This window comes from Artemia franciscana, chromosome 18 (assembly GCF_032884065.1).
Source record: "Artemia franciscana chromosome 18, ASM3288406v1, whole genome shotgun sequence".
In the NCBI taxonomy this organism is placed as follows: domain Eukaryota; kingdom Metazoa; phylum Arthropoda; class Branchiopoda; order Anostraca; family Artemiidae; genus Artemia; species Artemia franciscana.
In genome coordinates, this window is record NC_088880.1 from 15,765,268 (window position 1) to 15,787,169 (window position 21,902).

Consider the following 21,902-nt stretch of genomic DNA (forward strand, 5'->3'; position numbering starts at 1 on the left):
TCCAACATAAAATTCAAGCAAACAAACTTGTGTGAACAGAAATGTAAATACAAAAATACTAAATTGGAACAAGTGGCGATAATTGGATGTGGTGGATTATAACAAATGGTATAATAACCAATTCTTATTCAAATTTGAATTATAGTAAAGATAAATCAGCAAGGATCATAACTAGAGAAAGTATTAGATTTGCCAAATAGGACATTATCTTTTTTCTCTAACGCAGCAATCTTGTTAAAAAAGAAAAAAAAATATGTTTGAGACGATTTAGATTAGATCTTAGACAAATGCATGGCTGAAAGTCTATCTCGTTTCTATGGAAATTAAATGACAGCTCACGTTTTCCTTCCAGTTTTTTCGTAGTTCTTGGCTATTTATGGATGACAATGCACATTCTTGGCACCCTGATTGTTACTTGGATATTACCATGTGTTGTTTTGCTTCTAATTTATTCTTTTGCATTAGAATAAATGGACAGTTTTCTTACTAACGGCAGTTATTTTTTTTTTCGAGGAGAGAATGCCAGGTCGCATGATTTCATAATAAAAACCTGGGGTCACCTCCATTAAACCTCCTGGGGATGTTTGTGTTTCAAAAACATTCCCGGAAGGCTTTTGTGCTTCAAGACAGTATGCTAAATCCGATAGAAAAGCTCGGTATTTGTACTATTTTGCTAATTTTAATTGTATTATTTACTATTTGGCAAATAAATGGTACAAAAGTGTGAATTTTAGAAAAGATAGAAAGTTTCAAACAGTCACATTAAAAGGGGGAGAGAGGGAAATTGCAACTCCTTTTCTAGGTTTTTTCCTTCTAAATTTCTTAAGAATCCCTTTTCCTGCTATTTTTATTGAAAAATACGTTTTTCGGTATTCTAAGTGAAAAAATCACTTAATGTAATGTTCTCCCGCTCAATTTTGAAAAATACCTCCCCCCTTCATTTTCGTAAATTGACATTTTTGTTTCAGACAATATTCCTTTTTTCACTACCATTGGGGTCAGGTATCCAGAGAGGGACAAATATGTAGTTTTTTTTCAATGAAAACGCCAAAAAAATAATTCCATGAAATAACCCCCCGCCCTATACCCCAAAGGTTATTTTTTTAAATCCAAGGAGAAAGAGGAATCCCTTCCCCCCAACTGACACCATTAGAGGATGCCTGATTAAATATTTTTATTTTCTGGACCATTTTCCGATCGAATCTTTAATTAGATTTTGTTTACTTTTTGTGTTAATAATTGGTTAATACTATACTGGCTCTGATAATACTATTCATCACTCAGAATTGATTTTCGAATCCTTTGGTAAATTGAATGAAAACAAACAAAACACATGTGTTTTTTTTAGTAAAGTAAAGAACTACTTAAAGAATCCAACTAGCATGAATTATTCTATATTTGAAGGAGCTGTCTCCCCCTTCGTTTTGGATTATGTTTACTAATTCCCTTTTAAAAAATTTGATTGGTAATTTTATTGTTTCAAGCAAACGCAGCTAATTAAGCCCTGTCGTTCTTGAAGCATTAAAAAGTTAAATTTCAGTTACATTGCTTTTATCTTACAGTATTAATTCTTGCAGCATTGAACTATAACACTCGAACCTTATTGTAAAGAGTGGCGGCTTGAGAGGAGGGAGTATGGTAACTCCCCTCCTATATAGTATAATGTCTGTTCCCATAAGTATTAATCTGTCTCGTAAGTTTAGAAAAAAAATTAACTTAATTTCTTTGTGTTTCCAATATCATACCTAATATTGTGCAGAGCACGAGGTAAGTTTAAGCATCCCCCTCCTTAATACACTGCTCTTTACGCGAAACTGACCTTTATTTCAGATATCTAGATATATTCCTCTAAGTGAAGCGAGTCGAAGAGGCGGCTGCTCCTCCGTAATATGAAGGACCTGTAACTGAATTTTTTTGAATCTGAGGTTTCAGCCCTCCTCCTCCTAGAAAAGATCCATGGGGGGTATTTTCCGCGGGGGGTAGTTTCTGGGGGGATATTTTCTTCGGGGGTATTTTCTGGGTGGTAAATGCCTAGAACCCGTATAAATAGCTAGTTGATGGTTCTGAAATGATCGTCTTACGCACTTACATTTGGAGCCAAATTAATATCATTTCTGTACTTTTTTTATATTATTTTGCCATTATTTGGTCCAAAATATTGACTTTTTAGACTAGCAGAATTTAACACTTTGCTGTTAAACAGTCTCTTTTGCTCCTTAAAAGGGTCATTTTTAATTTTGAAATTCCTTTTGAATGATCTCCTTCTGGATTTTTTATGACCATTGGGTCGATACGATCGCTTCTGAGGAAAAAAATAAGAATAAGAAGGGGGAGTAAATAGCACTGTGGCCATGCTCGTCGAGCAAAAATACTAGATTTCAAATTTTGTAAATAGTGGATCAAGAAATCCGTAGATACCCAAATTTTAAATTAAATGTTCCATTTTGAAGGATCTGAAGGGGTAATTTCATTCATTCCAGGGGGAATAAAATGTCACATATATCGTTGAATTTAGGAAAAATTCTCTATTATATTTTTAATCGTTGGTAATATTGTATTTTTTTTCTTTCAGCTGTGAAGATACAAAATTTGATGAGCCTTCAAGAATAAAACAAAAAAAGATGATATCAGACGCAACTGCCATTTTCCGGATTGAGGGTATGACCTGCCAATCCTGTGTCCGGAATATAGAATCCAAACTCGGTGATACCCTGGGAATTATCTCAGCTAATGTGGATTTAAGCAAATCCCGTGGAATTTTCAAGTTCGAACCCCAGTTAATCACTCATCAAGAAATCTCTAATTCTATTGACGATGCTGGCTTTATTGCTAGTAATTATATTGAGGAAGTATTTGTAACCATAAATGGAATGACTTGTATGTCCTGTGTTAGGAATATTGAAAGTAATTTAGCTACAAAAAAAGGAGTAGTCAATGTGAGTGTAGACCTGAAAGAAGGAAGAGGTAAATTTCAGTATGACTCTAATTTGATAACAAGTGAAGAAATTTGTGAAATGATCTATGATATGGGCTTTGAAGCAAATATTTTAACACAAGAAGTAACTCTTAGTGTTATTGGTATGAAGTGTAATAAATGTGTTAAGAAGATTGAAGATAATGTAGCTGATGTCTACGGTGTGAAAGATATTAAAGTCAATCTTAATGAAAAAACAGCCGTGGTTGAATTTGACCCAGCGAAGGTTGATGGCACGTCTATAACACAAAGGATTATCAGCTTAGGATTTGAAGCCAAGGATTTGAACAACTTTCAAGGTAAATACAAACAGGCTAGCTCCTATATTATAACGTTGGGAGTTTTTACTGTTCAGTGGTCTTAACACAAATATAGTTGATGTTTTTATCTATAATTTCTAATCACTTCTAATCATCTTAAGTCAGGAAGCTCTGGTTAACTTTGTTTCTGCTTACGTTTTTATTTCTTCGGTTGAAAAAATGTCAAATATTTTGTATTTGTATATGAATCAGTTTAATATTTCTTATGAATAACTTATTTATTAGCAATCTATATTTAATTAAGGAATAGGAAAAATGAATAAAATTACAAAATCTTTACCCCCCTCCCTCATCTGTGGTGCAGCTATAGCCTTGAGCTTGGAGAGGGGATGTAAAGAATTTGCTGGCAAAATCGTCCTGTGTGCCGACAAACGTGGACACATAAGCTAAATCAAACTAAAAACATAAGCTAAATTCTAAAATGTCAATGAAAATTTGGACACCCTGATACCTCTGGGCACCCTAATTGTGGCCCGAACTTTATAATTCGACGCAATTTAATTAAATATGAAGTTCTAAGGAATTTTTCATTTTTGAAGGAAGACCCACCCCATAGCTGTGTCCCTATCCCGTCCCCCTTCCATTAAATTATTGCTTGCAAAACTAGAAATTTAATGATTTATCCTAGTTTCATTCTTGGAAAACGAAATATCCTCGATGTTAAAATACAGTAGTTTCCTACTACTAATACTTGAAACGTAGTTTCAAGCATAGCACATTTGATACCTAGGAGATAATGACACCCAAGCTTTGTGGGAGAGTGATGGCTCTTTTGCAATTCCCTGTTATTCTGTAGACTATGATATAATAGTGAAAATTACATTTTTATGGCACTTGCCGGTCGACCAAGTCCCATATATCGATCACAATTTCTGTCAGTCTGTCGGTCAGTTGGTTGGTCGGTCTGTCGGTCCCGGTTTTGGTAGTTTGGGTACTTTCTGATGAGCTAGGACGATTAAAGTTAGCACGCGCATCCAGGGACCAGACCAGATTAAATTAGAAATAGTTACTTCCCTAATTTGACCATCTGCGGGGGGGGGGAGTAGAGGGACGGTTAATTCGGAAAAATTAGAAAAAATAAGGTATTTTTAACTTATTATCGGGTGATCAGCCTAATGAAATCTTATATTTACAAGGACCACTTGTCTCAGGACTCTTATTTTCCCGACTGGATCCGGTGACGTTGGTGAGAGTTGTAGAGGGAACCAGAAATTTGGAAACGCTTAGAGTGGAGAGATTGTAATGAAACTTGCTGGGAAGAATAAAAACCAGTGCTAGATACATGATTAACATAACCGGACCGGATTCGCTCTTTTTGGGGGAGCTGGAGGGGGGGGGGGTTCCAGCGCTTTGGCAAGTTCAGTGTTTCTGGACGTGCTAGGGTGATGAAAATTGGTAGGTGTGTCAGGGACCTGCACAAATTGACTTGATAACAGTCATGTCCTTGATTTGAAAATCTGGGAGGGAGCTGGATGGAGGGGAAATCGTGAAAACTCAGATATGTTTGTCTTACGAATAGGTGATCGTATCTTGCTGGAACCTGATGTATAGAAAGAGTAAAGATCTTCTTCCTCAGATGCTCCATGATAAATTCGGATCGAATCTGGGGACATTGGAGGGTGGAGAGGGGAAACAGTTTTCTTGGAAACCGGAAATCTTGGAAAACGCTTAGAGTGGAGAGATCGGGATGAATCTTGACGGGAAGAATAAGCGCAAGTTCTAGATACGTGATTGATAAAACCGAACCGGATCCGATCTCTTTGGGTGGGTTGGGGTGAATTCCTAGGGCTTTGGCGAGTTCGAAAATAAGCACAAGTTCTAGATATGTTATTGACATAACCGGACCGGGTCTGATCTCTTTGGGGGAGATGGAAGGATTTCTAGTGCTTTGGCGGGTTCGGTGCTTCTTGACGTGCTAGGACGATGAAAATTGGCAGGTGTGTCAGGAACCTGCACAAATTGACTTGAGAACAGCCGTTTGCCCGAATCGACCATCTAGGGGGCTGGAGGGAGAGTTCTCGTGTCTTAGATGCCCATTTCCATTTCGGATCGGCCGACTGTCACATTAACTGTTTAAAATGTTTTGTTTGCCCCTTCATTTAAACAAACTCCCCCACCTCTTAATGTAGGCTAAGAAACCTATTTGCGAACTCGATCTTACTCTTGACCAAAAAAAAATTCTCACACCAAGTTTCATCAAAATATCTCTTTTCCTTCGAGAGTTATGGTGCGTACAGACGGACAACTTTTGCGATGTTATAGGTATCCCTCCACTTACGTTTTGCGATCTACAAACATAAGTACCAGCCTACGATAACCCTAGTATCGAGTCTAATTTTAGGTTCTGACATCGTTACAAGTGCCATATGAGATCTTCGCTCTTTTTTTGAATATTGCATGAACTTAGAAACAGTATTTTATAAATCAAAGAAGATCCTTTCAGTTTGGGTGTTTCCCTCCCCTCATGGGCCTGCCTGTTCATTTTGTGAATGCCTTTCTATGTCTGCACTGGCTACATCCTTGAAAAATTATGACGCTGGAGGTGATAATTCCTACAAGTCGCATATCTACGCAATTTTTACTGCTGCAAATCTATTTCCCGAAAGAGGAGTGATAATTTCTCAGGAATGAGCACCAAATTAAAATCCTGTGGAGTGTTGCAAAAAGGGCCGATGTCTACTTTTTTCTGAAAATGAGTAAAGCAAATAGTTCGAAAGAGCTTGAACAGATCTATCGATTGTTCTATTCAAAACGGGGTTTATAATTCTGATCGAGTTATAAATTGTTACGAAAGGGCATAAAAAGAGCGTGAGTCGCATTAAAGTTTCAAGTTTCTTAAATTCTGATTTGTACGAAAGATTTTATCATTGTGCGTTTTCGCTTTCATTTTGCTCTCCTGTGAAATTTTGAAAAGTGGACATAGGCCCGTTTTGCAAAATAACACGAATCTTAGTAAAAATTGCAATTGCCGCGTGGATTAGCAATTGACGCATGGCTTTGAGTGGTTTATTTTTGATCTTTTTCTTTTTAAGATGTAGCTGTACTCGAATGTGAAACCTCAGCAAGGGAAAGAGCCGCTAGTATTGAATCAAGAATCTCAACTGGAACCAATATGTTCTCAGAAAAAATAGATATTGGCGAAAACGAGTTTGAAACAAAATTCTCCCGATGTTTTATTCATATTCAAGGAATGACATGTGCTTCATGTGTGGCGGCTATCGAAAAACACGTCAGAAAAATCAAAGGTAAAGTCAATGCTATTTATCTTGGGTTGTTCTGTTCATTTAAATTATTTCTAAGCTTAATACGTCCCAATCTTTATGATAATAATTATATATAAAAAATAAATCCAAACGAAGAATTTGTTTGACTAAAATATTAGGAGATTTAATGTCTAAAATGTAAGGAAAGACAAAATAATAGATCTTGATTTGCATGGGCAGAATAGTTATTTATAAAATATCTACGATGTTGAGCAAGGATTTTGGAAAATTTCCGCTTCCTAGAGATCTGTATGTCATTCACATGCCTGGTAGTGGGACGTCCACACCCCTTCCATATAGAAAACCAAAATTCATGCTTGTCCACATGAATTAAAGAGCTCCGGATTTGTTGACCATCCAGGAACGATTCCTTTGCGGATATGTTGTATGGGGGTAGCTTGTTTTTCGGAAAGCAGAGGGTATGACATGTTTCAGCACAATATATATTAAGACAAATCAGGACCTCATTCTTAGGAAACTGGAGGGACTTTTGGAGGAGGTGAAATGGGACATTAACTTTACTTAGAATCAATTCAACCGACTCGACAAAATGAGTTTGGTCAATCTTTGAACAATCATGACAGTACCGTCCTTACTTGCTTTACCTTCCGCTGGAGCCAGACGATGATCCATCTTGCCCGGCACCAACGGACGATGGGATGACTAACGTGGCTCAACACGATCTGTCAGCAGCAACCTCTTCCGCAATCTTCAGCCAGTCCATATCCCAACGACCTCCGTGTCGGCGAAAGCCACCCCAAGGATCCAGGTCATTCTGGAACTTCTGCCAGAGATTCTTTCTTTGGCTGCCTGGTCTCTGTTTCCAATTCGGAAGGGGTTGCAAGTGAAGACATCGAGGGTTGTTGTTCCAGTTGGCCATCGTAGTGTGTGTCCCAGAAATTTCAGTCGTCTTTGTTTTATGATTACTGAGACGAGGGCCTTCTAGGGATAACGCCTTCGAACCTCAGCGTTTGAGATATGAGACCATCGGCTGACCCGTAGTGTGTGGCTCTTGCAGCGATGGTCGAATACTTCTAGTGAACGTGTTTCTTTGGCCTTTAAAGGTCAAGTTTCACTGGCATGCGTGCAGGCAGTTGCCTTGTAGATGTTCATCTTCGTTTTGATGTTAATTTTGTGTCTACTCAAAAGCAACTTCGTCATGCTTGTAAGAACTCTTCATGCCTTTCTTATTCCAGCTATAACTCCGCCTTCTGCACCTCCGTCGGTGTTAGGATAGAACCAAGGTAGCGGAATTCTTCAACAGTCTCGATGGTTTTTCCCTCTATATGGATATCTGGGTGGTTTGGGGCGTTGGCTTTCATGAATTTTGTTTAAGGCTTGCTGATCATGTGGCCTTCTTTCTTTGATGTACAGGAGACATCTTTGACCATATTTTGGAGCTCAGCTGACGAGATACTCATAAGACCCACATCGTCTGCGAAGTCAAGTTATGTTTGTGCGATCGGGCTATTTTCTCTCTGACCGACGACAAACCCTTTGTGGATGCAAAGCGAATTTTCCATTATCCAGTCTATTATGTTATTGAACAGAGCTGGCGAAAGGGGGCATCCCTGACTCAGCGTCAAATTCCGTTGTTTCGGCGTCGGTTGTTTGGACTCTCGTAACTGTTGACTCATAGGCTCCTTTGAGTATCTCGATCAGTTCTGCCGGGACACGTCTTCCACCTTGATTTTCCAAAGCTCAGTCCTGATAAGGGAGCTGAAAGCGACAACAAAATCGATGAAGGCGATAATAACAGACAATTGAGATTTTTTGCTCTGCTGTAAGATGAGGCAGAGAGTAAGAATATGTTCTTGACAGCCCCGGCCAGGTCTGAAACCTGCTTGTTCTGATATTATCAACTTGTCTCGGGCGTCCTCGAAACAGTTGAAGATGATTATGCAAAACACCTTCATGGCGTGCTCTATTAGTGATATACCTCGGTAGTTGGAGCAGACTGCCTTGTCTCCCTTTTTATATACCCTTTTTATATACCGGTATAAGTACCGAGAGTTTCCAATCTTTTGGGGATTTCTTTGTCCTCCATACCTCAACTAGCAAGGCTTTCAGCTGACATAATAGTGTGGGGGATGAGCTATACATCTCTGCTGAGATGGCATCCTCTTCAGGGGCTTTGTTATTTTTCATGTTTTTCAGTGCCCACAGAACATCAGCAAATGACGGTGGCTGTAGTTCTATCTGGTAGGGCTCCTTTGGTACACTCTGGAAATTTGGTAGATGACACGGAGGTTTTGTTTGATTAAGGAGCTCGGAGAAATGTTCTTTCCATCTCTCAAGACTTTGTCTGAATAAGGTTGTTCGTTCTGTCTTTCAGGGAGTCCGTGGAGATGGGTAACTTGTCTGTCACTTCCCCCAGTAGCTTGAATGTTTTCCTTAGGTTATGTAGTTTCGCTGCTTGTTGCATATCAGAAGCCATTTGTGACCAGTATTTCTCCCTGTCGCTACGAACAGAATGCTTTACTAACTTGCGAGAATTTTTTAGGGGTTATTTAGGGCCACTCAGAAAGCGCCGTTTCTTTTCCACTAGCCCAATTATGATGTCCGAGATCTGGAGTCTTTGTTTCCTCTTGGCGTGACCAAGAGCCTGCTCAGCAACTTCTTGTGTCAGGACTTTCTGCTTGGACCATCGGTCTTCGATGTCAGTGTTGTCAGTAAGGGCCTCAACTCGGTTGTTAGATAGTAGCTTGAAATCAGCCTTGATCTGTGGACTCAGTAGTTTTGATACATCAAACTGATGGTTTTTGATCTTCTTTTTGTGGGTGCTTTGTCTTTGACTGAACTTACAGATGAGAAGAAAGTGATTGGAGCTGTTTATTCATCCTGTTTCTGCGCCTCTCTAGGCTCTTACATCCAGACCTGAACTCTTCCAGCGTCTTTTGACAAGGAATTGGTTGATTTGGGCTTTGGTGACCCCGTCAATAGATCTCCAGGTCACAAAGTGGTTCTTCTCGATCTCGAACTGGGTGTTAACAAGACATAGATTACTGTATTTCGCAAGCTGTAGTAACCTCTCGCCGTTCGAGCATCTATCTCTCATGATATGGCGTCTGATCACTCCCTTGGTGTTTGTATTTAAATTACCGACCCTTGTGTTAAAGTCACCAGTGACAAATAGTATGTTGCACTCTGGGACAGAGTCAATCATTTTCTGCAGCTCTAAGTAGAACCAATTTTTGGCGCCATCAGGGCTATCTCTGATAGGTGCGTAGACAGACAATATAGTCACGTTACTAATCCGACCTATAAATCTCAGGGTAGAGATTATTGTTCACATTTGTTGCTAAGAGATGACAGATAATGCAGCAATTGGATCCAGCAGGAATCCGGGTCTGCGGAGACCGCTCCCGACAGTCGGTCCAGAGTTGTAAAATTTAAATGTTTTTGAATCCGTGAGGTCAATTGATTTCCTCAGTATGTCGTTAAATCTAGACTCAGAAAAGTAACCTATATTGAGACCATATTTTTTCATTTCATTAGCAAGGAGCATCTGAGTTGAATCGGCCTTGCAACTTCTTACAGTCCGAAATCCAACTTTAAGTTTCTCGGTGGGGTTGATTCGCCCCCTTCTCAAATCATGCATCATCCGAACACGATCCGCGTCGCCTGTCGTGGACGACGTAGTATTTATCGTTATAACTGAATCTTCTGTATCCATTGGTGTTTCTTGGGACTTTTCTTGACCAGCGGATCCCTAAACTTCAGGTGCCCGGTTGCGATAGCCGTTTTTCCGGTCGGGCTGGGCAACCAGCAGGATGTTTCACCCCTCCGCCGCGATGAGGTGCAACTTAGGGCTCTCCTGTAGCCTCACTTTGGACGGGAGCGTGAATCATAGCTACGAGGTCTCAACCTTAAATTGCAGCACTCGAGCTTATCAGATTCTATCCCCCCCTAGGAGAACTAGTGGTTTTAGTGAATACCACTCTGCTGAGGAATCACCCTGCTAGTGGGCTATTTTGAGAAACCGAAGATAGCATACTAATAGAGCAAGTTATAGGTAAGTGGTCAGACAGCTGATAATTAAATATGACGTTAACTGTGACGGTGGTCAGATTTGAAGATACAGCAACGTGGTCCAAGTTAGAGGTTCGCGAAGACGTGTGAATATACATAAAAATCGGACGTTTTATCTAATGCACGCAAAAACCTACTAAATAAACCATTAACTATTGTAGTACGTGGAGATGCCTGATAATCTGCTTCAGACAAATTACTTAGTTTTATAATTTTTTTAATTGTTAAAAAAATTAGAGTTGTGAGAAAGAGTCAAAACTTTAGCGTAAAGAGCGGGGAGTTGAGGATGGGACAGCCCCTTTCATAAAAGGAACAATTTCTTTTCGTTTAAGTTTTGATGTCGCTTCTTACTTTCATTTGAAAAAACTTGTTTTTTTTTTAATTTAATTTCTGGACGTTTTGGAATTAATGTAGGTTTTGATTTTGGCTCACCGTACTTGAATAATTAAAACGAAATTTGCATATTAATTTTACCTTTTTTGTCTAAATGACTTTCTCAAAGTTTTGATCGGACAATTTTGAGAAAAAAGGGGCGAAGCAGGGGGCCTAGTTCCCCTCTAATTTTTTTGTTACTTTTAAATGCCACTAGAACTTTTAATTTCATTTACGAACTTTGTTATTAGTAATAAGTATACGTAACTTACAAATTAACGCAGGTAAAGAACTTCTATATTCGTATATTTTTATTACGTAAAAGAGGGAGGTCTCCCCTCGTTAATACGAACTGTTTCATAAAAAATATTACCACGAACTGTTTCATAAAAAATACTTTAAAATCACGTTTATTTTAATAAATGGATTAGCTTAAAAATACTTTATTACAAGCAATGTTCTGTAGTTTAAGGGTATTGAGTACGATTGTATTTCAAATGAAGTTTCATTGGCCTGTATTCATATATTGACAAATATTTTGGCTGTATTTATTTCAGTTGTATTATTTTAATTTGTACTAATGATCAATCTGGAATATAACGGTCGTTATCTGGATTGCTGTTAAGTTTACTAGTTACTAAGATTGTAACAACTTGTGATTTTTATTTAGCTACTCTCGATAGTTACATACTGAGGATTGTATCAAGTTCAGAAGGTATTTTTGTCAGCTATACTATCTTGACAAGTTGCAGCTTTCAATCCACCAAAGCTGTCATGAGAAACATTAAGCCAGTAAAAAGAACAACAAATTCAATTTAAATTGTATAATTTATAAATTGTCAAATAATTTTCCAAAAATAAGCTTATTCTTTTTTGTCAATGTTTTATCAATAAACCTCACGTCACGTTTTTCTTTAACTATTTTTTTTAATTTACTCCTTCCTCCACTTGACAGAAGGCTAATATCGATAATAAAACACTTCTTCACGTGTCCAATTTTTACCTTTTTTTTGCAACTTTGTCATTTAAAATCAGGTGACAACTGGAAACCCTGCTATTCAAAATTTTCAGTCAACTAAAAGACCGGCTTTTAAATCAGTTGATAGTCATCAAAGGATAACCGACTATATTTCTTTACAGTATGTTCCCTTCTGCATAGCTAATTTGCGACAATCATATCGTTCATGCTTAAACAAAAAGACATTTTATTGAATTTGATAAATGCATTGAAAACGCATGGGAAGATTAATTTTGAAAGTTAGATATCTCACAAATTTTTTTAGAACTGAGTTAGAAAGTTGGAAAGACTATTATAGTGGGTTTTAGTCATTAGTCACGTTTGCCGACGCGTAAATCTACTTCTTGGGATTAAAAGAAAACTGGTCCTGACAGGGGAAAAAATTTAATTACTTCTGGCTCAAAAGCCATTTAAAATTTTTTTTTGCGCTTTTTAACGAATTGAAGTAACATTTTACCGCTACAGGATATGATTTTCTAACTGCTTTTCATATTTAAATCCTGGAAGAAAAAAACTGTTCTTATGATATTAAAGAAACAATAAGTGCCATTGAAGTTCCTGTCACAAGAACAATATTGATTCTAGAAAAGGAAATTAAACGTGCTTAACGGTGCAAATTGGTTATTCTATAGGTAACTTAAAGGTAAGTTATTCTATAATGGGTAAGTTAAAGTTGGGTATAATAGATTTATTTCAGGGGTCTCGGGTAAAAAATATAAAATAAAAAATCAGAACTACCTTAGACTTTTTTTATATGAATAGGGAGCCCATGAACAGATGGGCTGCCTATATATTTTTGTTTATATCCTTTTGTATCATCTTTTTTTAAACTTGTATTTACTCCAAAGTAAGTCTTTCTTGTTGTGTTAAATTAAACTCGAAATTACATTGGATTACATTGACCTATTATGATAGATTGAAAATACATTTGATTATTTATATGGAATGTCATTGGTCTTTTGACTAGGATTTGACGTCAAGTTCACCCTTGATAACACTACCTCCACCTTTAATACGTTGCAGATGGTTTGAGAAGAAATCAACAAAATATGACATATTTTATTGGACAACAGTTATCAGAATTAACTTAAGAACGATAAGATAATATAAAGGCAAAGAAAGGGATGAAATGCTACTGAAGAATTTGGCGAATTTAATGTCATATGATACTACTATACTAACACTTAACCATAGAGTTTAATAATGAGTATACGGACAATTTTTTTTTTTTGGGGGGGGGGTGCATTAAAGGATCTTGTAGGGGCAACAATCTGACGCTTAAAAACATTTATCACAAAGCGCATGTTTAGTAACAGATCTTGGGATTTGCAAGGAAAATTGTATCATCAGACAATCCATATTTGCAGTTTCATATGCTTCTGTAAAAAAAAAGTTTGGAGTAGAATTCTTTATTTTTATCACCTTATGAGAATCTTTCATAGACCACCGCTTCCATGCGGGTCTGGGAGGTCATTTTGTACTAAACTCCTAATATTTCGTCGTAGAGAGAAACAGAAGTATAAAATAACAATTGTATTGATTAATTTATTTAATCTTTTGCTGTTGCTTTAGATTGAGCAGAAGATAAAAAATCATCCTTTTTTTGCTCAATGAGGGTATTTTTTATGTTCTTAAAATTCAATGGACATTCTATTTCTAACTTTTTTTTATTATCTATCTGGCAATGTAATCCTGCTTAAATATGTAACTCCATTTTCTCCAAGATTATAGGGGTACCCTGCTTCTGCCACCTAAATACTGGATTTAAAATATCACCAATAAATTTTTTTCCGGGAATATGGAAAAGATTGAGCTAAAATAAAAAAAATAAATATATCTTTGGGTGCTTTTATTCCTTGAAAGAATGTAATAACAACGCCATCTACCTTTTCACATCATTTTTCTTGTAAATGCTATTATTTCTTGTGCTACTACTGGTTACTGCAGTGTCTCATGCTAAGATAAATGCTGCCGTGCTTAACTGAAAAAAATTATATATACAAAAATTTAATTAGAACTCCTAGAGAATTACCGAATATATCTGTTTATTTATGCATACTCAATTTTTTTGCTATTCGTTTTCATATCGCTAATTTTAGCTTCTAGTTATTAGTCTTGCAAGTTCAATTAGGGAAATGCAGTGTCGGTTTACTAAATATTTACTGAAAAACGATACCTGTAAATTATGACAGGCATACATTTCTTCAAACAAAATGCAAAACACCACCGACTATTATCTCTTATTTTTATTAAATAAAAAAAAACAAGTTTTTTTAACTGAAAGTAAGGAGCGACATTAAAACTTAAAACGAACAGAAATTACTTCGTATATGAAAGAGGCTGCTTCCTCATCAACGCCCCGCTCTTTACGCTAAAGTTTGACTCTGTCTCTCAATTCTTCTTTTTAAAACAGTAAAAAACTTTAGCGTAAAGAGCGGGGCGTTGATGAGGAAGCAGCCTCTTTCATATACGAAGTAATTTCTGTTCGTTTTAAGTTTTAATGTCGCTCCTTACTTTCATTTAAAAAACTTGTTTTTTTTATTTAATTTCTGAACGTTTTTGAATCAATGCATGTTTTGATTTTGGCTCTCCGCAGAGGAATAATTAAAACGAAATTTGCATTTTTTTTTGGCTAAATGGCTTTCTCATAATTTTGATCGAATGATTTTGAGAAAAAAAGAGCGGGGGAGGAAGCCTAGTTGCCCTCCGATTTTTTGGTTAATTAAAAAGGCAACTAGAACTTTTAATTTTTTACGAATATTTTTATTAGTAAAAGATTTACGTAACTTATAAATTAGCTTACGTAAAGAACTTTTGTATTCTCATATTTTTATTACATATATGAGGGGGTTCGCCCCCTTGTCAGATTCTCGCTCTTTACACTAAAGCTTAAATTTTGTCCCAATTCATTAAGAATGACCCCAGAATCACAAAAGCCGTAGAATAAATAGTTGAAATTACTAAAAATACTTTAACGTAAAGAGCGAGGTATTAGGAGGAGGTGAGCCCCTCAAATGGGTAATAATTTCTGTTTGTTTTAAGTTTTAATGCTGTTCCTTACTTCCAGCTGAAAGATTTTTTCATATTTATTTTTTCATTGTGTTTTTAAATAATGCTAGTAAATCCTGCACTCCCTTCATGGAGATTTTCTTCCCCCATGACAAATTATCGATGAAAAGTTCCCCCAACATATCCCCCTCTTTTCAACCCCTCCCCCAACCAAAAAAATCCTCCTGAAAACGCCTGTATACTTCCCAATAACCATTACTATATGTAAGCATTGGTCAAAGTTTGTAACTTGTTGCCCCTCCCATGGGGACTGTGGGGGAGTAAGTCGTCCCCAAAGACATAGTTATAAGGTTTTTCGACTACGCTGAATAAAATGGCTATCTCAGAATTTTGATCCGTTGACTTTGGTAAAATAATTAGCGTGGGAGGGGGCCTAGGTGCCCTCCAATTTTTTTGGTCACTTAAAAAGGGCACTAGAACTTTTCATTTCCGTTAGAATGAGCCCTCTTGCAACATTCTAGGACAACTGGGTCGATACGATCACCCCTGGGAAAAAAAAAACAAAAAAACAAATAAACACGCATCCGTGATCTGCCTTCTGGCAAAAAATACAAAATTCCACATTTTTGTAGATAGGAGCTTGAAACTTCTACAGTAGGGTTCTCTGATATGCTGAATCTGATGGTGTGATTTTCGTTAAGATTCTATGACTTCTATGGGGCGTTTCCCCCTATTTTCTAAAATAACGCAAATTTTCTCAGGCTCGTAACTTTTGATGGGTAAGACTAAACTTGATGAAACTTATATATTTAAAATCAGCATAAAATGCGATTCTTTTGATGTAGGTATTGGTATCAAAATTCCATTTTTTAGAGTTTTGGTTACTATTGAGCCGGGTCGCTCCTTACTACAGTTCGTTACCACGAACTGTTTGATCTATTACCTTTTCTCTTTAATATAAAATTGTGGAACTTGTCTTGAATTGTATTTGCTAGCGATATGGACAAATCTTTTAAACGTCTGTCGATACGGTCAAGGTCGTCAGTACGATCAAGGTTGCCAATCATACGGTCAAACGTTAGTCGATACGGTCAAGGGATACGCTTCATCCCATTGCAACAGCCGTGGTTTGACAGACCGGTTCTTGTCAGGGTTGGCTTTGAAGCTGTTGACGCTGGATGTCCTCACTATGTTCTTGCCTAGACCATTTCGTAAGCTAATAACAAGGTTGGAGAAGAAATAGTTCTTTTTTGTTGTATTAGTATGATTGTGAAACATATTGCTAAAAATATAACAAATAAATAGTTATTAGGGGTTATTTGATTAGGAGAAAATTTGCATTACCTGAGTTTTGTGCAGTCTATTATTAACAAATCTAGTATTCTAAATCCTTTTTACTACTGCTACTACTACTATTAACAACTTACCGCAGCATCAATATGCCTTGGGGCCAACACAGCTACGCACGCTCCTCCTCTATCCCAATCTACTTAAAGCCTTCCTCTTTACACCCTCCCAGGAAATTCCTATTTCCTTTAAATCTTTATTTATGACATCCTCTCATCCAAACGAGGACGGCCTGCTTTCCGTTTACCCCTAAACGGTTGGCTGAAAAGGGTAACATTCCGCAATATGTCATCCTTCATCCGCAGAACGTGCCCTAGCCATCTCAACCTGTCTTTCATTATAGCCCTGGAAAGCGGGATTGAACCACATTTTTCGTACATTCTACTGTTTGAAATGCGGTCAGTCAGCCGGGTACTCAGGACAATCTGTAGGCAATTTCTCTGGAAAACATCTAACGAATTTCCATCCGCTTTTCGGGCTGCCTATGGTTCAGAACCAGAATGTGACTACCCATCCATAAATTGTACCTGAATTGAATTAACAGACTAGCAAACTGGAATCCAAATTTTCAAATTGTTCTAATTAAAAAAAAAAGTTAACTCCTACCATCTCGAGCTATGACTTCAGCTTTAAATATTTTTTCTTTCACTATAATTATTTGTTAATTATTTAGGTGTCAAATCGATCCTTGTAGCCTTAATGCCTGGTAAGGCTGAAGTCAAGTACAACCCTTCGGATGTTAAGCCCACTACGATTGCAGAATCTATAACTGAGCTTGGATTTCCATCAGTTATTGGTGCAGGAGATGGCTCCAGTGATGGGGAGGTTGAGCTGAAGGTAATTTCCCTCCACTAATTTGATTAACTAACTCTATTAACATCTTGAGGTTATATTACATTCAAATCTTGAAAAGTAAAATTGCCAAATTGATTCGAACTGCACATAGGTTCACAAACGTTTGACCCTTAAGTCAAATTTACAACTCAAGACTTTGGATGAACCCAGCTATTGAGCTCTCTTAGACAAATCTAGTGAATGAACCGGAAGTTAGTATTTTGTTCTTTATAAATATGTTAGTTTTAATTTTAATGCTTTAGTAATTTTTTCAATGACGATCGCTGTATATGTGGTTGAAATATCTAGACTTTTGTATCTGTTTTCACTGTCTAATAAAACGACTTCTAAGATATTAAATAGTTGGGATCTAGTCATGAATCATTAAGATTTTTCTAAAGATTGGATTGATGTTAGAAGGAGAGAAGGGTCTAGACTCAGTCTTCTTTCTCTGTGGGAAGATACTAATACATATAACGATTAAACGTAATCTAAAAATCCTATAATATATTCAGTATAAAATTTATTCGCAAGCTACTTTGGTTGGCAGCGAAATCAATTCATTAATTAGGAAAGAAGATAGGATATAATTTAAAAATTCGGGCTCTTTCTATTTCAGTGAATATCCATTAATTGCCTAAGGATTTTTTCTGCCTAATTCCGTAACTGGATAACAAACTCATATTATAAATTCTCATTACAAATATCTACAAACAGGTCCGACGTAAAGGGGACATCAGAGGATTCTTTGAAGGGGGGGGGGTCAAACATGGATTTTAGGCCAAGTCTTTTTAAATTTACAAGAAGTGGGATAGGCTGCTTTCGATTAATGATATCAGAAAAATCCCTGAACTCCCCTTGTCCATGAGTATGCCTTCACAAATTAAAACATATGTTTTAATACCCTCTGTGAGACTCAGTGAAAATTCATTCTGTATGTATAGCCTTCTAAAGCGTCCGCAATATTAATGACGCCCACCTTAAAGGTAAAAATTATAGTATGGGTGTTAAGTAGGAGGAAAGCTCTTGCTCCGCGCTCTGCTTCCCACCCTCGAAATCCTAATTTTATTCAGAGTTTCTTAGCAGTTCATATTGAAATTACCCAATAATTTTTTTTGTATTATTCGGTCTCCCTGAAATATTTATGACAACGTGCCGGAAATATAGGGGTTAAGTTGCTGAAACTCTGGAGAAGTAGCTTCTTTAAGAAGATGGAGTTTTCTTTGTAATGATTTCTAATACTCTGCTAGAAAAAGGAATATATATTTCAATTCGTTGCCGTCTCAACAATGATGACTAAAGACCATGTTTAATTATTGATGGCAGTGAAACTTAATAAAATTTTCTTGATTTTTCTGTTCCCAAAAATTTGTGCTTGTTCTTTGGATTGACTTGAAATAGCCTTTTCTTGGTATAAACATAGTCGATGTTTCCTTTCGACCAATGATTTTAGAAATCACCATATCTGTTATATTTCCTATCTTATCATTAAATTCTATCATTATTTCATTCTGAAACTTATCGTTGAATTTGCTCCTTTTGCTGGGGTAACTTACAAGCATTAACTAAATTTCTACTCCAATTGATGTAACTAGGGTCATAAGGATTGTACACCTTAGAGAGCTCATAGACTAATTGTTGAAAGCAGATTTTGCCTTGTCTTGATCAGAGGCAACGCTCTAGTGTTGCCTTTAGTAAAATCCATGAGCCTTCAATGTATTATTTCTTTTTTTGGTAGGACCACTTCGTATGGAAGAGGTGGTCGTAGACGGGTTGCAGGGGCTCATTCGTTTGAAAATTGAAATTAACATCATTTTATACAATTCTAATAAGGGGGGGATTAATACCAGGTTTGCTTCTCAGTCAATTGGACTATCAGTCTTGGCTTTTTCTACAATTAGCCATGACTTGATGCTCACAACTATTCTATTTTAATTCAAAAATCAGCGGTTCCGAGTCCGTTGACTTTTGAATTAAAATGGTATAGTTGCGGGTATCAAGTCATGGCTAATTGTAGAAAAAGCCAAGACAGATAGTCCAATTGAGTGAGAAGCAAGGGAGCGTTAGTGTTACTGCTGTTGATGGTAATATCGATTTATTCTAAGTTTTACTTGATTATTCATTTTAATTTTTGTTCGTTGTTGTTCTCATTTATTCATCTACTTATTAGTATTATGTTTGACATGACTATTCACTTAGTTTGTGTTCGTTTTGACTTCCACTTGTTCATTGATAGTAATATTTGTTCATTTTAAGTCTAGATTATTATAGGAATTTACTTATGATCTCTTATGTTATAATACGGCTCTTTACTTTGCTTCAAAAGGCTTCTTTTTTTGCAAACGTTTTTATGGCACTTGGTGTTTACCAAGTGACACATAGCAATCGTAATTTCTGTCCGTCGGTCTGTCTGTCTGTCTGTCGGTCGGTCTCTCGGTCCCGGTTTTGCTAGTTCAGGCACTTTAGACGATGAAAGTTAGCAGGCGTTTCAGGAACCAGATTAAATTGGAAATAGTCACTTCCCCGATTCAACTACCTTGGGGGGGGGGGAGTGGAGGGAAGGTTAATTCGGAAAAATTAGAAAAAAATGAAGTATTTTTAACTTTTGAACGAGTGGTCGGATCTTAATGAAGTTGGATATTCAGAAGGACCTCGTGTCTCAGTGCTCTTATTTCAAATCCCGACCAGATACGGTGACATTGGGGGGATTTGGGAGGGGGAAACCTAAAATCTTGGAAAACACTTAGAGTGGAGGGATCGGGATGAAACTTGGTGGGAAGAATAAGCATGAATCCTAGATACATGATTGAAATAACTGGCCCGTATCCGTTCTCTTTGGGGGATTTGGGGGGGGGAGGATTTCCAGTGTTTTGGCGAGTTCGGTGCTTCTGGAGATGCTATGACAATGAAAATTGGTAGGCGTGTCAGTTACGTCTTCGATTTGACCATCTGGAGGAGGGGTGAGGAACGGTTAATTCGGAAAAAGTAGAAAAAATGAGTTATATTTAGCTTTCGAACTGGTGATTGGATCTTAATGAAATTTGATATTTAGAAGGACCTCGTGTCTCAGAGCTCTTATTTTAAATCCTGTCCAGACTCGGTAACATTGGGGGGGGGATTGGAGGGGGAACCCCTAGATACATGATTGAAACAACTGGCCCGTATCTGCTCTCTTTGGGGGAGTTGGGGGGATTTCCAGTGCTTATGCGAGTTCGGTGCTTCTGGTCGTGCTAGAACGATGAAAATTGGTAGACATGTCTGGGACTTAGTCATGAAAATTGATGTATGTTTATCTTACGAATTGGTGATCGGATCTTAATTAAACTTGATGTATAGAAAGATGTCATGTGTCATTGGATCTGGGGACATTGGGGGGTGGAGTGGGAGGTGGAAATCTTGGAAAACGCTTTGAGTGGGGAGATCGGGATGAAAATAGATGGGAAGAATAAGCACAAGTTCTAGATACGTTATTGACATAACCAGACCGGATCCGATCTCTTTGGAGTTTGGGGGTTTCCAGTGCTTTGGCGAGTTTAGTGCTTCTAGACGAACAGCAAAGTGGATAACTCTAGTACCGAGTCTAATTTTAGGCTCCAACTTCGTCGAAAGTGCCATTTGAGCTCTTGGCTCTTGTTTTTTTAATTAATTCATATATATATGAGATGATTAGAAGGGACTAGATTCACTTTTCCTTTATTATTGTCCTTTTTAGTAGACATGAGGTGATTAGAGAAGAACACGGCTTCCTCTCCTTCCAAACCAATAGCTAGTCTGAACCTGTAAACCAGTATTACTTCAATAATAAAACTTTAGATCAGTGTTTTATCTTAGCGTTATTAGTGTCATGTTCTTTATTCCGCAAACATGAAAGATCCTTATTGCAGTTTTTTTGCCAATTAAGATGAGCCACTAGACTAATTTAGACGGCTAAAACCAAAAGGTGGTCTATACTTCATGTCTCTTTTTCTTTCGCTTATTTTACCTTGTTCCATGTGTATTGGATCTCGTGGTAAAAAGTCCATATAGTAAATATCCATGAAGAAGGGACATTGATTTTCATATACTCTCAGCTCCATCCGTTTGTTTTGACTTGAACCCAGTTCTAAATGGCTTATATAACTATTTATCAAACGTTTTATATCCAATTCACGCTAGTGTGTATCTTATCGCCCAAAAAAATGGGAAAAAACACTAGTGATCCTGTGGTGGTTTAGTGTACTACTTTGCCAGTGTCGATATCAAAGATATTTTACTAATCACAGTAACTTTTTTTGTGAGAAAATTACCAATATAATTTTTGGTATTGAAAAGATATTTTTTTTTTATAAAGAAATGGAGGACTAAAAAGCTGAATTTGTTTTTCTGAAGTGTTTTTACGTGTATCCTCAAGCTTTAATTTAATTATTTTAAAGTTGGTTTCTGGCAACAATGGTATCAACGCTTGCTATGACTAAAATTCAGCTACAAGTGTTACAAGGACGATGATAATAAAATACTTCTTTTTTCCGTTATTCCTACTTCATTCTTTTACTTTTCTCTACTTTTATGCCTAGTTTAATATTGTACCTCTTCTGTTCTGAAACGTGTTCTTAGGTTGTAGATAATGTTTTTCCATCTATAATTTAATTTTCCGCTTTTCTTACTTCATATGATTAAAACTTTTTGGCATTAGAGTTATGTTGAGAGCACACCTTTAGTTTTTAGACATAATATCAGAAAGCACCCTCTTGGTA

The 21,902-nt window shown here is 37.0% G+C and overlaps 1 protein-coding gene across 1 annotated transcript in view; it reads left to right on the forward strand.

Annotated features, from left to right (window-relative positions):
• The window catches only part of LOC136038675 (copper-transporting ATPase 2-like), a 71,174-nt gene that overhangs the window by 1,067 nt on the left and 48,205 nt on the right, over window positions 1-21,902 (forward strand). Inside the window, 3 exon segments of the mRNA XM_065721949.1 lie at window positions 2,573-3,273; window positions 6,327-6,539; window positions 17,009-17,172. Coding sequence (XP_065578021.1) covers window positions 2,573-3,273; window positions 6,327-6,539; window positions 17,009-17,172 — 1,078 coding nt within the window.